Consider the following 16,930-nt stretch of genomic DNA (forward strand, 5'->3'; position numbering starts at 1 on the left):
TTGCAAGCAAGTCATAGGCCTGATCATTGACCTATTAAAAAGGATTTCGGCTATTCACAATCAAATGTGGTAGAATAGAGGCCAAAAGAACGACATATCAACAATGTCGCGTGCGAACCAATCGATGGGATCACATGATAAACACGGAAGCATGCTGGTCATAAGACCAGCTCTATATACACTGCGTAGGCCTATCATTCCTATCTTGGCACTGTGTGAGTCCGGTGTGTGAGCTCCCGATAAGAGAGGATGATTCGGATACTTTTCGCCAGCCTCCTGGCTGTTGTCTCCCACGGAGACTTGGATGCAAGGCTAGGAGTCGCCTGGGACAAGACGACAGCCACACTCCAGACAGCCAAATTCGCCTTCTCCGTCAGTAACGGGAAGGTTCAGTGTTCAGACTGGACGGTTGGGAAAGACTGGTCCACCTGGACTGATGTGGCGAACCCGACGGGTGTGCTGCCGGTGTCTAATCCGTCACTGGTCCATGACCACAAGAACGCCACCCTTGTCTTCATCCAGGGGAATGACGGACAGGTCTACTTCAAGGAGCAAATCAAATCATCGTGCAGCGGCTTCTCCGCTTGGAACAGAGTCAGCCCGAAGACACAACTTCCTTTCAACAAGACAGCGCTGGCGCACATCATCGGGAAAGACAGCGTCACAGCCCTGCGGTCACATCAGGACAACACGCAGATTTACGTCTTCGCCAGGTCCTACGCGTCCCCGTCACAATTCTTCTACACGGTCTTCGATGGCGTGAACTTCACCCCTTGGTACAACCTCGGAGGGAGTCTGCTCTCTGACTTCAGTGTGGTGGGCAACCCCTACTCGCTCTGGTTCGAGGCGTTCTCGGTGCAGACGGACGGATACGTGCATCACATCTGGCAGCACAAGGGCACAATCTGGTCTTCATGGTCGTCATCATTTGGTGAGTTTCTGTTACACCTTATATATCTCCGTCACACCCTGTAGATGCCAGCTAAGATGATAGATCTTTCAAGTTCTCCAAAGGTAACATAAGAGTCACCAACCGTTAAAGGATTTTGACCAGTCCATTGAAAACTCGTCCATGCAGATTTCGATGTTTCCGCTATTTCACCATGGCAACATCGGTGACAACTTTGGGTTATTGATACAATCTTTACATTCACTCTGTGCCATTAGAGAGGTTCCGATTTTCATCCAAGAACAAGGTGGCATTTTGACGGAAGACTCTTGTCTGTTGTCATTCAAAAGACCACCTAGTTCTCGTTTTCTTATCAAAATCTCAACCTCTCTACTATTTTAGGTTCAGGGCAACCCGCAGTGGTACCGACCACCCGCCCAGTGTCGCACGCTATGAGTGGAAGCTTCTTCAATGGGCGGCTGGAAGTGTTCGCACTGGGGAAGGATGGCTTGCTGCATCATATCTGGCAGACGACGTGTGATGCTGTCCCGAATCTCTGGGGCTACTGTACCTGGTGGATCTGGTCCAAGATTGACAAACAGGTGCGTACAAACCCAAAAATCAATCCATCACTATCACCTTATTTTGCCCCTTATCTCGTGGTTAAAGAATTCACATTACGTTTTTCCCATTACCTCGCAGTTAAAGGAATTCACCTCTCGTTTTTTCTTCATTTCGCAGTCAAAAGAATTCAAGCCTAGCCCAATACACGGCAAAGCCCGCTCGCACCTAGGCCCAAATTCTCATTGTCCTACTGTCTTATCAAAGAGTATTTAGTGCAATTCTTGATAACATCGACCCCCACGAACAGCTTTCTCGGGGGTTGATAGGCCTCCACCGACAAGGGAAAATAAACATTAGCAACAGAATGTTGGTTTGATTTGTTGCAGGTGCCAGCGCCCCTGTCCTCAATCAATGGCTTCAGCATCGGTACCAACGTCCACCTTGGAAACGAAGCATTTGTTTTTGCAAAGGATTACAGGTAGGCCTGTTGCAAAATCAATGTGTATCCCCCACAGCGTGGGTTCGAAACCTTTATGTCTTCTTTCTCCATTCTTACTAAAAGGAGCGTACATCCGCGATCAAATGGGCATGTCCATGTGATTGCCAGGCAACGCTAAACAACCTTTTGCGCGCCTAACAACAACCGAAGATAATGATGTAGAATTAACAAGTATCGTGGTTAAGGCAGGTTCGCTCGTTCACACTGTTGACATGTGGCCCACTGGAAACTAGTATAAACATGGCCTCAGTAAACACCAGTGTGATAAAACTTGGAATGTATCATGATGGCGTTGTTTTAGATTACACTGTATCTTGAAATCTACGTTCACATAATCTCAAAATGAAAAAGCTATTTTTTCTCCCAGCGTGCACCACATATACCAGTTAGACCGCGGAGACAACTGGAGCGACTGGGCATCCATCGGCCGACCGCCTTCCTCAGTCGGATCATTGCCAAAAGTAACTGAATACGTAGCAGGATGGTGGGCTGTCAACTTCGCAACATCTTCGAAGGTAAGGTCTTCTTCTTTTTCTTCTCCTTCTTCTTCTTCTTGCTAGATTAGCTATTTTGGGAGAGATTTAAAATCAGGTTAAGGTCTGACGCAGATTTCGTTTCGTTCATATCGGTACTTTTGTCGGCCCCTTATGATAGGCACATTCTTACCTCAGCCATTTCACCACAATCATTCCAAAATTAAAACGATTGCTCCTTTAGAGTAGTGATTATATAGGGTTCACGTTTTCGAATGTAACGTCACTGTTCACGTTTCTTGCGTGACATTAAGAACGAATAGATCTTTTCAAAAGAGCGGGCTACATACGATTCACGATGTCTTTCATCCTCACGCGTCGTGTTCTCAAGCCTCAGTCAGTTATTTTGTGACAAGTGACACATAAATCTCCTATGTAGCTTCAGCCGTGTCAACCTCGACTTCCATTCGAAGCTTGGTGACCATTCAAAAAAGATCAAGGAGAAGTTTGGGCGGGATCTTTGGGAAAACGTTGGTTTTGAGAGAGAAAAAAAGGGACAAGTTTGGCCCTTTTGACTGATTCAGTGATTCAACTATCACCTCCCTTCCAGGTTATAACAATGACACAAAACCGGACCATCCGTCCCTCCGTGGCGAGCTTTCCCTACAAGACCAACACGACCGTGCAGTGGGACGCACCCGTGGACGAGGCAACTCATAAAGATTGGATCGGAGTATACCCCGCCGGAGTGGACAACGAAAGATATATCGACTTCAGGTATGGTATTGAAAAATGAGGAGAATATGTTTTTATTATGTTGTTGAAAGCCGGGCTTGCCAAACAGGTAAAAAATCTACCCCGTTTGGCGAGCTGGAGACTTTACTTTAATATTAATGAGTTCGGCTCTCCATTCAGGACAAGAAAAAGTCGCTGTTTGGTAAGCCGGGCTTGCCAAATAGTCACTTCCTTTATATTTTTCATTCCCGCAGCCTATACTTTTCAGTTTTAATTTATTTCATGTTCTATTTAAGTTTTGCACTTTTACCAATTTTTCTGGCAATCTCTTTCTCCAGATATGTGCAAGGAGGGCAGAACCCGCTGAAGGACCCCGTCCCTAAGGGGAATGTGACATTCAATCTCTTCCTTCCCAAGGGATATTATGATGTTCGATATCTAGTCAATAAGCAGTTTGTTGATGTCATGAGTACAGGTACTTTTTTTTTTTACATTATCGTCAAGACCCTGTAGGAGCACTGGCATATTGCAGTGTCTTCACAAAACTCAGCCTCTGCCTGTCATTTTAAAATCATTTCCCCTCCCTGGTTAATAAATTTCCTGAGAGCTTCTCAAAATAGCATTCCGCGAAGATGACGTCACTGCAGCTGCTGCCCTCTATTTCCCCATCGCTGAATTACAGGCAATGTCGGACAAACATGCGGTTTCGTAATGGATTCAGGCTTTCTTACCAGGGCAGTTGGATTCAATCTGGCACATGTCCGAGTGTTGGAAATACGACATAATTGTTCTGAATATTTCTCTCTCTGACTCTATGGTATCATTCATGCTAAAAACAATGCAGGGTCAAAGATAATTGACTTTGAAATAAGCTCAAATGCGTAGAAATAAGTGTCGATGTCCGACTGGCACGTGACTAAAACGTCATGAATATCTTATTCAAATGACCTTGTGAGCTATAAAAAGTAACGTCGCGGAATGCTATTACATTGCAAAGTAAAAATAACCAGCCTGGAGAAGAGATAACATTGTGTGAAATCTCATTAACTGAACATCACAGCATTATGGTTGTGACTTTGTCTTCAAATGTGATTTGCTCTGTGTATTTAACACAACTATACTAGGAGTCATGTTGGGGTATTCTTTATCTTGACAGAAATCAACATATATAGAGAAAGATAGCCAGGGCTTGGGCACAAAGCTTTAGTGGCCTTGGTAACAAAACAGAAGATAGTCCAAGAGTATTCAATGGCAACAATGGTGTACACTTTAAAAAGCATAATTCACAACAAAAGGAAAAGTGGCAAAATTATAGCCCTCATATTTCCCTAACAGTGTAGAAAACAGCAGGCAGTGCACCTTTATGCACACAGAAACTTATAATTGTAATCGTCCATTTTGTCAACTCTCCAGGTATTTCAAGCACATCGTCTTCCAAAGATCCCGAGTGGATTCAGGTGTTCCAGGGCCTGGTGACGGGGATGGGAAAGGAAGGCCTCAACATCACCGGCTGCGTCAAGGATGGAGAAGCTACAGTGGAGACAATTGAGAAAGCTGTGGATGCATTTGAGAATAGAGACGTACGTATAACTGCTGGGGACTGGTGGCTCCGAATTCCAGCTCACGGTAAAGAGGTCCCATGGTTCGAACCTCACATTACAGTCAATGAGCGACTTGAGGCAGGCCTTCTTTGTCAAACTTGCCTTACTCCACCAAGGTGTATAAATGATTCGCATTTGATTTTGGTCAATACTAACAAGATAACTCCATTTCAGATCTACAAAGGTCTCCAGCTGATAGGGCAAGCGTTAAAGGACTTGTACGATGCGTACATGGCCTGCGGTGAAACGGACATTGCCAACAAACTGATTGCATTCGTCAACGACCTCATTTCCTGCACCGAAGGCTCATGTATGAAGTTCGTCATCGACTTGGCGAAGGAGATCCTGGTCTTATACGAGGACATTTATGAAATCTTTGGCGACATCAAGGCCGCTGTGAACTCGATCAAGATTTTAAAGGCTTACGAGCAAGGCTGCGTTTGTATTGGCCGGGTTGTGGCAGCGTGCATCTCTCTTCCCAGGGTGCAATATTTGGAGACTGAGGCACCGCCAGTTAAGGTGCATGATGGGAAGTTAAGTTGGTGGAATGCATTTGGAAGTGTAACGGAGCATGAGCGCTTGTAAAGCGATTTGTTCAAGGACTAAAACAGCTGAACATGATCATGATTATTTATATGATTCGGTGATAATATGACCTGAAATTGATCTCGTTCTTTTCATTCAAAGGCAGATTCACAAAGAGACAAATTTTTTTGGCCGAGACCAACACTCTCCTGAAATAGGAGGAAGCAACTCGGGAATATCAGTACTTGTAAAGTGATTTTATTAAGGAGTTAAACTGCTGAATCTGCTCATGATCATCCATATGATTCTGTGATATGAAATCAAATGAAGCTCATCATGGTCCATCCTTTCGAAGAAGTGGGCGACAAAGGTGTAACACACGATGTTACTTATGACACATTGTGCCCACTGTCTTGTCATTTGTCAAGTCTGAGCACCGCACAAACATGTTTATGACAAGTGACAGCGGCATAACACACTCTATGTAAACCATGCTTTGACACATCATGAATTATATGTAAACACGGTGTTATTAGACAACTTGAATGATTAACTCAACACACTTCTGTAAACATTTTACATTTTATTTTCCTTCGCATTTGAAGTTCTGGAACGTAGCGTATATGTAAAGGTCATGAAAATAAACCAAACTTTATTGAAAGTGAACAGCTATCAAATAAATTATCAACAGTATCAGTAACAAACAAAATCTATCTACATGCTTTACAGAATATCATCAGATATAACAGTGGTAGACAGGCAATGGCTGCCGTCATAGAATTGATGACCGAGATTGATCATCATAGATTCTACCATGGGTCTTCAATGATTCTACCATGGGTCTTCAATGATTCTACCATGGGTCTTCAATGATTCTACCATGGGTCTTCAATGATTCTACCATGGGTCTTCAATGATTCTACCATGGGTCTTCAATGATTCTACCATGGGTCTTCAATGATTCTACAATAGAAAGTTTGGCCTACTTACAATCCAACTAACATTGGATTGGATATTGGGTGGTATGAATGAAGACAAGTAAACGCTTACTAAAAAACTCCTGTGCAATACACTAAGCTTTTCCGTACAAAACTGAAGTATAAGCATCAGGTGCTTACCAAATTGCAGCGCCAGTAGGCAAACGCGCTATTTGATTGGTAACACTAATGACAAATAACAGTTGGGCAGCAGGGAGAGGGGGTGGTTGCACATGAAAACCTTCCCCTGTCGGACTATAAATGTACTCATAGGTCACAACAACCTATCTGTTACAACCAAACAAGGAGTAAATGAACATTTACAGCAGCACATTAGAATTAGCCTTAGGAATGTTGGACGAAATCATTATCACAGTCAAACAAAACGATGCATATGAAAATATCAAAAATGAATTGAAAATATTGGCAATGAAACTGATGTGGTGGTGCATATTGAAATGACAAATGATGTGACATCCAGATATATAATGGCAGCCCTTTTAACAGAGGCAATTTATAAGTGTACAGAGGTGACATACTGACGACCAAAATGGCAATCCTAATGACGTCACTGACGCCCTCTATAAGCTTCTACATCTTGAGTGTCATGTTGGTCGCTAGCTTAACTCTTCGCTACCGCACCTGGTAAATACCGGGCCCAGACACAGCATTCTACTGCCTCGTAGTCATCCATACTCCTTAATTTTCCCCAATTTCTATCGTTCAAGCGCAGTCCCTGGAAGTTTTTGGTTGGTTACACATGAAAAAACAAGATGGCAGCACTGCACTCATTTCAATGCAGACCTTGTCCATAAGATTGGGTTATCCTAGCTATTTCATAATGAAACTTTTCCGAGGCCAAATTTGGATCCAGGCTGCCTGGTCTATGCGGGTGCGGGCAAGAGGTACGGTACAGCCAAAACCCTGCAGCAGCGAAGAGGGAGCTACAGTGGCAAGACCATTATTGATACTGCCACAAGTTCAAGCAAACATATCGGGGTACTCCTCAGCCTCGATCCTCTGATTGTACGAATCAATAGCTCTGTTCTTCACTGCCAGGAATTCCGAGATGAATGCGTCCAGGTTGGGATGTAGGTCGCTGCGGTCTCCTTCCAAACTGACGAACTGTGTGCCGTTATAGAACCAGCCTTCTGGAAGGGTGTCCAGGTGGTGCTCAGCCTAGAAGGGAGAGGGGATCAGTATAAATGGAGCTTCAACATGCATACACATTGCTTACACTGCAAATCGGTCAGCCTTGACATTAAACTAACAAGTAGGCCTACTCTCTTTCTTAACATATGGAAGGACACTTTCCGCTCTTACGAATGCCACCCTCGGGGCTAAAGGAGAAATATCCGAATTAAAGAGGTCAAATTTAGTGGAAATGACCAATATGACACCAAACTCTGTGTCCTTCATAACAGCATGGGTGTCCTTCATAACAGCATGGGTGTCCTTCATAACAGCATGGGTGTTCTTCATAACAGCATGGGTGTCCTTCATAACAGCATGGGTGTCCTTCATAACAGCATGGGTGTTCTGTTAACAGCATGGGTGTCCTTCATAACAGCATGGGTGTTCTGTTAACAGTGTGTTTGTTCAGTGTTTTGAGGCCAACTCGGGTCAATATGAAATCCACCAGCTGAGACTTACATGTATTTTCATCTTTTCTTCATTGGTCAGATTCTGTTTGGTTCTCCTCTCCTTTGAGGTAGGTTTCTACAAAACAGCGAGAAGATAACGTCATACAAAAGTGTCGCCTAAAATATTTTAGCAGGCAGACTTTGCAGTCCAACCTGCTAGTCTACAAGTAGACAGTAGCCTACAATGGACATCTTGTGCTTTATACTGTACAACTGTGCTGTCTCAAAGCACTTTACATTCAAACCCCATGCTAGTCCAGAAGCCTATCGGTTAAACCACGACGCACACATACACTCGTAAGTTATAATATCAGACCAGCTCAAAGTGATGAGGACACTGGCTGAGCCTCAGACCCACAACTACTTGATCACCAGTCAAGTGCTGTTTTGCTGTGCCACAGCGCATCCCGATCTCCCCGAAGTCAGCGTCACACGGCCAATAACCCCAACAGGCACGCATGCGGTCACACAGTCTATACTCATCCCTCCTGTGAAGAGAAACTCTTGGGAATAACTGCTCCAAGTGCAGAGCAAACAAACTCTTAAGAAGACGGAGGCTGCGCTGTTGATACTAAAGGACTTCAGGGCCAGGTTGTTCAAAGCAATTTGGTGACTAATGCTGGCGTTAACTGTGCGTAAGGTCTCAAGAAAACAACTGAACACTAGCACTAGTGACAAAACCTGTTTTGAACAACCGGGCTGAGGCAACCTGGAATAGAACTACTGTATACCTGTTTGCCACAAGACCTGAGCCAGTTTCTCATCTTGTTCTCATCGAGCCCACAACCAGTGAAGACTGGAATAGAACTACTATCTACCTGTTTGCCACAAGACCTGAGCCAGTTTCTCATCTTGTTCTCATCGAGCCCACAACCAGTGAAGACTGGAATAGAACTACTATCTACCTGTTTGCCACAAGACCTGAGCCAGTTTCTCATCTTGTTCTCATCGAGCCCACAACCAGTGAAGACAGGAATAGAACTACTATATACCTGTTTGCCACAAGACCTGAGCCAGTCTCTCATCTTGTTCTCATCGAGCCCAAAACCAGTGAAGACTGGAATAGAACTACTATCTACCTGTTTGCCACAAGACCTGAGCCAGTCTCTCATCTTGTTCTCATCGAGCCCACAACCAGTGAAGACTGGAATAAAACTACTATATACCTGTTTGCCACAAGACCTGAGCCAGTCTCTCATCTTGTTCTCATCGAGCCCACAACCAGTGAAGACTGGAATAGAACTACTATATACCTGTTTGCCACAAGACCTGAGCCAGTCTCTCATCTTGTTCTCATCGAGCCCACAACCAGTGAAGACTGGAATAGAACTACTATATACCTGTTTGCCACAAGACCTGAGCCAGTCTCTCATCTTGTTCTCATCGAGACCACAACCAGTGAAGACTGGAATAGAACTACTATATACCTGTTTGCCACAAGACCTGAGCCAGTCTCTCATCTTGTTCTCATCGAGCCCACAACCAGTGAAGACTGGAATAGAACTACTATATACCTGTTTGCCACAAGACCTGAGCCAGTCTCTCATCTTGTTCTCATCGAGCCCACAACCAGTGAAGACGACACAATGCTGATGACCATTCAACCTCGATGGTCCATTGCTACCTGGAGCTGAGGGTGGAGTTGGCTGCATGTCTGTCGGAGTGCTGCGGAAAATGCCTGTGTTGGTACAGTAGTCAATTTCAAACATCTTCGGGTTACCTTGAACATGAAATGGGAAGATGGTAGTATTGAGTATTGCAAAAAGCTTGGATTTGTAACATAACTGTCAAAGATAACTCCACCTACCAGTAAACCTGACTTTTCCCTTGATGAAGTAGACATTGCCGATGAAGGGGAACTTGCACAAGGAACTCTTTAGACCTGAGAAGCAAATGAAAACAGTTAGTATGTTTATTTATGATGGTTGGGCTTCAAGGACATCAGGACCTGCAGCTATGCAGCCATTTGGGTGACCCTGAGCTATCACGATGCAGCACCATACAGTTCTGTCCTCAGCAAGGCAGATCATGTCACAGTCTTTCTTCCAGTCCAGTCCACCAAAATTCTCTGGCTCAGCCACACCCGGAGAAAGCCTAGGAACAACATCACCAGGCATCCAAGATGGCAATTGCCAGCATTCCAAACCAAAAACTCTGCAGTGGAATCGGGTCTTATTGCCGCCTTACCTTTCAACCTTGAGACTAGCCTGGACCGTTCTAAGGGAAGAGCAAACTGGAGACAGACCATCTCCATCCTGGGAGTATCGGGCTGCGAGGTGGTGAGCAGGGACGACCATCCTGGACACAGAAGGTGGCGTGATCGGCTCATGTTACTCGATGTGAACGCAGACTCAGAAAGGACGAGATCAACATCTTGGGATCTGAATGTGGACAACGTATCACATGTAATCATTTCATTATCTTACAGATGCATTGAAATTATGAGCACCATTTTTATTATCTGTGCAGCTTTGGTGAGATTATCCCTAACAAATGATGGTGATTGACTCCCTGCGCTGGTTGATGTCTTTAACAGTCTTCACCTCCCATTGTACGCTGGAACTTGGACACTCATGGGCCCCCCTCCCCCCCCCGCAGCTATAAATGACAGCACACCTACCTGAGACTCTCGCCCTTATTCGCCAGAAGGAAGGCAACATCTGAGTTGGTAGCACGGATGAGTTCTTGGATGGAGGCAAGGTCACGGTTCTGGAAACAAGCCAACATCAACAGTTAGATCGCTTACGGCTGTGCCCCCGATTCTTACCAGCGAAGTCACATTCAGTTGTCACGTACGTGGGTGATGTCTCCCCTATGTCATGTTTATACATCGGCGATCAGGACACCCCAGGGTTTAGACATTGTGACGTCATCTATCTTAATCTTTGCTCAAACCTACCGAAATATCTCAACTCACCTTGGCATCTGTGGAGCTGGTGAACATGACGTTGTTGACGAAGCCTTGTGAGCATTGGTCGAGGAGTTTTGGAAAAGTAAACCTGGCAAAAGAAATACACACCATAGATGGATATACATTTCAAAAGGTCTCCCGAATAAGCTTACAGTAGCATCTAGCAAGTTTGCAGGAACTTTTGTAGAGAGCATGTAAACCACTGTCAGTAGATGACAATCAAATACACAATCCACAATATCATTACATTTATTCCTGATTCTCAGCTGAAATCTTTCAGTAGAACTCAGATGAGGCACTAAACCAGCCTTACCACCTGAGCATTTCTGACTGGTACCCATTCATACATCTGGCTGGAGTTAGGTAACGAAAGCAAAGGGGCCGGTTTAGAGTCACGCGATTATGGAGAAAGTCATTTTTGTTGGTCAGTAATACAATTTCAGCTAATCGACTGAAGCAGGCGATGTTTCATGACTCAAAAGTGAGAAAATTGACTGAAATAAAAAAGAAAATCAAGAAAATGATTATAACATCAACTCCACGCACCTGTCAGTCATGTAAACATTGAGAGGATCCACGCAGACGGTCACAGCACCAATTTTCAAATGTTCAGCGACCTCATGGTTAGGATGGCACATGATTGCTTGGACGACCTCGAGGACGTTAGTGAATCTGAAAGGAGATGGAAGGAATCAAGAACTTGCTAACTAGAGATGTTTTGGGGCGCAAAAACCACTCATCGGATTACTTCAAAGGTTGGTTTTCTTGAATCGGATTTGGACTTACCCAGGGGTACAGACTAGTGTTCTGAGCTGTTTGCGACCGACACCGGGACTTACCCAGGGGTACAGACTAGTGTTCTGAGCTGTTTGCGACCGACACCAGGACTTACCCAGGGGTACAGACTAGTGTTCTGAGCTGTTTGCGACCGACACCAGGACTTACCCAGGGGTACAGACTAGTGTTCTGAGCTGTTTGCGACCGACACCGGGACGTTTTCTCTTCTGAGCCTGGAGGGCTACGGCAAGTGAGTTTTGGAGGGATTCGGCGTTAAATGCATCGGTGTTTTCAATTGGCTGCCGGAAAACTAGCCACCTGGAGAAAGAATAGGAAAACCAATTACAAAGATTTCCGGGGGTACGCTAGAGTGATGCGTTGTTTGAAATTGACAAACAGTGGTTTTCTTACCTGCTTTCATCCTTGATCATATTGGTGAGTACATTGCACAGACTCTCCTTGTAGCTGCCAGGAATACCACTAACTATAGTCACCACAATCTGAAATCATTAAGTATTGACAAGTCTATTACAATTATCAACATAGGGCATGTTGGATAGAAAACGGTCAAATATGCAAAACTCCACCCTTTGACAGTAAAGCAGCTGGGGTGACCCTCAGCTAGGGTGACCCTCGCACTCATGGCTGAGGAAGCAAGCAAAATGTCACCTACCTCATCTGCATCTTTATCTTCGTGTATCTCTGCTGGTTGTTGAAGCAGTACCGGCAGGTCACTCGCATCAACAGGGACTCTTCCCACACTACTCACCAGGAAATGCCCAAGGAACCTGCAAGTGAATTCAACGTATGAAATAATCAAAAGCTCCGAAGATGTAACAGCACAGTGATCTTCTTCTTCTTCAGTGTTGCTCAAGTGACAGCTGTACTTACTCCATAAAGTCAGGTAATAATCCGCTCACTTTCTTCAACGGACTAGTTGATAACGGATGGTGGGACGACATCGAGTGATGAAGCTGCAGAAATGCATAGCTGAAAATACAAAAAGAATGGAATTTAGTATTGTAATGCTCCTTTCCAGGTTGCACTGCTTAAGCACTTCAATAATGCCAGAGTTATATTGAGCGTCACATTGTCACTTGTCATGTTTCACTTGTCACGAGTTGACCGACTTAGGCCTGAAAACACGACGTGAGCATGAAAAGTGACCTCGTGAATCGTATGTAGCCCGCTCTTTGGGAATGACTTGTTCGTTCTTCATAAGCCAAAAAGTTGGCTGTACATATTTATCAACTTACAGAGATTCCACATCTGTGTCTAACTTCTCCAGGTGCTTGAGCGAGATTTTCTGGTCCTCCTTCCTCCACAATGGCAACACCTGTACAGAAAATGATATGATATAAATGAAACGGCCAAGGGTGACAGTGGTGATCCTTCCTCACCTCAGTGAGTTCCTACCTTCCCCTAAATATGGTCTTCATGCTGTTTTAGCACTGAAGCTTTCAGATAACCAGCTGGAAGAGGGCTTTCGGTCCACATAGATCTACATGCTTGAGTGTTAAACATATGAATGTCCGCTCACCTCTGAGTAAAATGCTTTGGATGCCTTTGACTTGGGGCTCATCGTGATGACCAGTCTGTTGGTAGGCAGCAGCAGCCAGTCAGGTAGGTACGCTCGCAATGTCACCTCGTAGTTCACTATCATTAGGATCACGTTACTCGGAGAGTCCTGGCAAATAGAAGAAAAGCTTATATTTAAAAAGTTTATGAAATATGTAAGAGTTTTTTAGTGTTTCTTAAAGGAGCATGAATTTTAAAATTGACAAAATAGAAAGGAATAAATTCTATTTTGGTCACTTAACTATCGTCAAATTGAGAGTAGACTCACCCCGTCATAGAACTGCACATCTTTAATCTCATTATGAGGGATGACAACAGTATCGCCGTGGACGAGGTTGAATATGAGGCCGCCATCAAAGGCATACAGAGATCCTGCAAATATACGATTCATAAAAAAGTTTATTTGACGCAGTAGAAAGCCGTAGTAAACAGCATAGCACCACGTAGAGTCCGGTAACGAATGGCGAAACACTTTTTTCGGTGTAATATTTACCTTCTTGTTTTGTTGCGGTTGAATCCGCTCGGACCAGATCAGCAGTGTCTCCATTCATCAATAGGTGGCCAAACGTCTCACCGGTCGGTTCAGACAGGAATGAGTTGATATCAGCCTTCATCTCAACATCAGATTTCTCCATCTGCAAAACATACAAAAATATTTGACTCAGCCTTGCCGGAAATGAGTCAAGAATTTGAGAATTGTTTACCAACAATGCATGATATCCAGACAGGAACTCAAGAACTTCCTGTCAATGGAATGGATTCAGTTAAAAGCGAATGAATGCAGTGAAGAATCCCTTCATTTTGAGCTGATATTTTCTTGTACTTTTATAGCCAGAGGTCACATATTATTGTATATTACTTAAGTGGCTTACCATCCATGTGGCGTGATGAGGCACATGATGCGTGAGAACGGTCAGACTGGCATCACAAGACAACGAGCCGTCTGAAAGAAAGAAAATGCCACGTTTGACACGTTTGACACACTTTTTATTTTACAGATCACCTCGGCATGAAAAAATGAAAATTACAGAAACATTTTTGATGACCAGAAAAACAGAAAGAAACTTGAAATCTAAAAAATACAAATTGTGAATTTTTTTGTTTTTTTCATAAATTTTCACAAATTGCAAAAAATAAACAAATGTTGGAAAATGTAGCAGTTTGCAGTAATAAACAAGTTGTTTTCGTTAGATTGCCTTACCTTTGTTGAGCACTTGGATGTTGGACTCTAAGAATGACTCAGCAAACATGATCGAGCCGAGAGTTTGACCCGAGTGCTCTGTACTCGGCACGTCATAGATGGATATAGTGGCGCTCTTCACCATGGGGACACGCTCTCCATCTTTCAGGGGAATGGGACTGCAAGAAATAGTCAAATTTACAATTCAGGTCTCGTGACAGCAGTGTTTAAAGGGCCTGAAAAAAGTTACTAAATTTCCCCCCCGTATCAACATTAACGTCTGCAGTGACTCTCAAAATAAACAAGAATTCATGTTGATATGCCTCAGATTGCTTGTGGTGCCCCCATTTGACGAGAAGAGAAACAGCTGGAGTCTATCGTAGTTTGGCTGTAGTGACATCCAAAGTGGGAAAAGGCTTAAGTTGAAGTCTGTCCTTTATGCCGTATTGTAAGGATACTTTTCAGTATTAAGAACCACACCATGGATAACCTCGGTAATCCACACTTTTCAAGAGAACTCTCATATGATGACCTAAGACTCTTCCTACTAACCTGCCCAGGTTGTCAAATGCTTCTATCCTGAACTCAACATTATTGCTGGAAAAGAAACAAAGCCTTGTGAGAGGAATGAAGGTTTTTGTAAAACCACATTTTAGAGGTTTCCAGCTTAAACCTAATGGGGTCTATACCTTCACGAGTAGAGGCCAAAGCTGAGCTATCAGGAATATTTGTGATGTGTATTTGGATCTTCTTCTGAATATACCCGATATCCCAGTGTACGAATTGAAAGTGTGGCATTCTCTGCAGATTGTAGGGTGCACTTAGTGAAAGACCACTGGCCTCAGCACTGTGACTTCTCTTCTGTTGCTGCCAGAAATCACTATCAAAGTGTTGCATTTGTTCCAATACGCTCGACTCTCGCCATACCTGTTTGTGATGAAGTTCTTGCCGAGTTGCAGCTTGTGAGCTTCTGCCGCTGTCTGGAGATGGTTCAACACGTGTCGCTCCGCCTGAAAGAGACAACTCGTTCTTCAATGCCCTATACCACACAATGGGTGATATGAATAAAGAGTAGTAAATGCTTTTATCTAAAACTCCATGTACATTTACACTTGGCCTTTCTGTACAAAATTGAAGTAAAAGCATTTGCTAGCCTTTATTCATATCACCCATTGACCACAGAGTAGTTCACTCTGGAAATTATAGATGGCCCCACCATCTCAGATTGTCAGTGCCTCTTGATTCATTGCAGCAACTGAAATGCATATCGCACGGATATGAGAGTCTCTGATTATGACTGTGTCTTCAGGGCTATAGCAGAGATTATTGACAATGTTGATGCTCTCACAAAAAATAGAAGCTCTTCATTTTCTATATCTGTGTTCAAAGCCTTTTCCAGTGCCCTGGAGTTCTTCTGCCTGCCAATGAAGTCATCTCTGGCCAGACTGTTACATGAAGAGAGGACAAGCTGCCAGACTGTTACATGAAGAGAGGACAAGCTGCCAGACTATTACATGAAGAGAGGACAAGCTGCCAGACTGTTACATGAAGAGAGGACAAGCTGCCAGACTGTTACATGAAGAGAGGACAAGCTGCCAGACTGTTACATGAAGAGAGGACAAGCTGCCAGACTGTTACATGAAGAGAGGACAAGCTGCCAGACTGTTACATGAAGAGAGGACAAGCTGCCAGACTATTACATGAAGAGAGGACAAGCTGCCAGACTGTTACATGAAGAGAGGACAAGCTGCCAGACTGTTACATGAAGAGAGGACAAGCTGCCAGACTGTTACATGAAGAGAGGACAAGCTGCCAGACTATTACACGAAGAGAGGACAAGCTGCCAGACTGTTACATGAAGAGAGGACAAGCTGCCAGACTGTTACATGAAGAGAGGACAAGCTGCCAGACTGTTACATGAAGAGAGGACAAGCCCAGGGAGTGTTTAAGACTAGCATTTGGGTGTGGAGAGGGCTACCCCCGCCCTGCGGATGCCATACTTTTCTGATCTCTTTTTTCACTTACCTGTGTCTGACTGAAGGAAGCAGCGTAAACATCAAGGCCTGAGAGAAGGGCATCGACCGCCATCGTGTAGAGGATAGTCAACAACCTGCAGAGAAACATGTATCACAGGAGGTTTTCCAAGTCAAAGATTTATAATAATGCTTATATATTTGAATATCTGAAATCTTAAATCTTCTAATTTCAGTTATCTGCCAGGAAGAATTGAGAATGGAGAATGGAGAAACTGAAGTTCAGAAAAAAATTTCAGAAATTTTCACAAATCGCCAAAAAAAGTTTTTTATCCACTTTGGTCTTGGAGAGGCAAAACTTCTAGACTCAGTCACAAAAATATTTTTGAATCTAATTGATTGTGAGAGATGTGACTTACTTAGTGTCCTTGTGATGATCTTGTGGCTGTCTCATCTTCTCTGTCACTGCAAAACATAAACAAACAAACAAAATCAGCCACAAATGGAACAAACAACCATGACCACTCAAACCTCCCCTAAGACAGTAAAACCAAAACTTTGAACAAATCTGCCCTGTACTTTCTGTACATTCGCTCAAAAGGAAG

The 16,930-nt window shown here is 43.9% G+C and overlaps 2 protein-coding genes across 2 annotated transcripts in view; one reads left to right on the forward strand and one right to left on the reverse strand.

Annotated features, from left to right (window-relative positions):
• The first annotated feature begins 160 nt into the window (after positions 1-160).
• On the forward strand, positions 161-5,948 carry LOC135489877 (uncharacterized). Its single transcript, XM_064775486.1, has 8 exons — positions 161-931; positions 1,292-1,491; positions 1,840-1,931; positions 2,320-2,467; positions 3,036-3,202; positions 3,499-3,635; positions 4,574-4,740; positions 4,936-5,948. The coding sequence occupies exons 1-8, from the start codon at positions 250-252 to the stop codon at positions 5,344-5,346; spliced, it is 2,004 nt and encodes a 667-aa protein (XP_064631556.1). The 5' UTR covers positions 161-249; the 3' UTR covers positions 5,347-5,948.
• Positions 5,949-7,244: 1,296 nt separating this feature from the next.
• The window catches only part of LOC135489876 (dynein axonemal assembly factor 9-like), a 40,425-nt gene continuing 30,739 nt past the window's right edge, over positions 7,245-16,930 (reverse strand). Inside the window, exons 10-31 of the mRNA XM_064775485.1 lie at positions 16,745-16,790; positions 16,378-16,462; positions 15,280-15,362; positions 14,905-14,949; positions 14,374-14,531; positions 14,045-14,115; positions 13,666-13,807; positions 13,441-13,544; positions 13,135-13,281; positions 12,851-12,930; positions 12,486-12,584; positions 12,268-12,382; positions 12,006-12,094; positions 11,763-11,912; positions 11,364-11,489; positions 10,824-10,905; positions 10,527-10,615; positions 10,094-10,287; positions 9,714-9,788; positions 9,421-9,626; positions 7,917-7,982; positions 7,245-7,442 (exon numbers count right to left, since the gene is read on the reverse strand). Coding sequence (XP_064631555.1) covers positions 7,245-7,442; positions 7,917-7,982; positions 9,421-9,626; positions 9,714-9,788; positions 10,094-10,287; positions 10,527-10,615; positions 10,824-10,905; positions 11,364-11,489; positions 11,763-11,912; positions 12,006-12,094; positions 12,268-12,382; positions 12,486-12,584; positions 12,851-12,930; positions 13,135-13,281; positions 13,441-13,544; positions 13,666-13,807; positions 14,045-14,115; positions 14,374-14,531; positions 14,905-14,949; positions 15,280-15,362; positions 16,378-16,462; positions 16,745-16,790 — 2,450 coding nt within the window. The remainder of the gene's footprint in view (positions 7,443-7,916; positions 7,983-9,420; positions 9,627-9,713; positions 9,789-10,093; positions 10,288-10,526; positions 10,616-10,823; positions 10,906-11,363; positions 11,490-11,762; positions 11,913-12,005; positions 12,095-12,267; positions 12,383-12,485; positions 12,585-12,850; positions 12,931-13,134; positions 13,282-13,440; positions 13,545-13,665; positions 13,808-14,044; positions 14,116-14,373; positions 14,532-14,904; positions 14,950-15,279; positions 15,363-16,377; positions 16,463-16,744; positions 16,791-16,930) is intronic.

The sequence above is a fragment of the Lineus longissimus genome, chromosome 6 (genome assembly GCF_910592395.1).
Source record: "Lineus longissimus chromosome 6, tnLinLong1.2, whole genome shotgun sequence".
Taxonomy (NCBI): domain Eukaryota; kingdom Metazoa; phylum Nemertea; class Pilidiophora; order Heteronemertea; family Lineidae; genus Lineus; species Lineus longissimus.

Bases quoted from the DNA above. Each gene is read 5' to 3' on its own strand.
- LOC135489877 (XM_064775486.1), top strand. From the start codon at position 250: ATGATTCGGATACTTTTCGCCAGCCTCCTGGCTGTTGTCTCCCACGGA. The intron at 1,932-2,319 runs GTAGGCCTGTTG...TTTTTCTCCCAG, and splicing joins GTTTTTGCAAAGGATTACAG to CGTGCACCACATATACCAGT. The intron at 2,468-3,035 runs GTAAGGTCTTCT...CCTCCCTTCCAG, and splicing joins ACTTCGCAACATCTTCGAAG to GTTATAACAATGACACAAAA.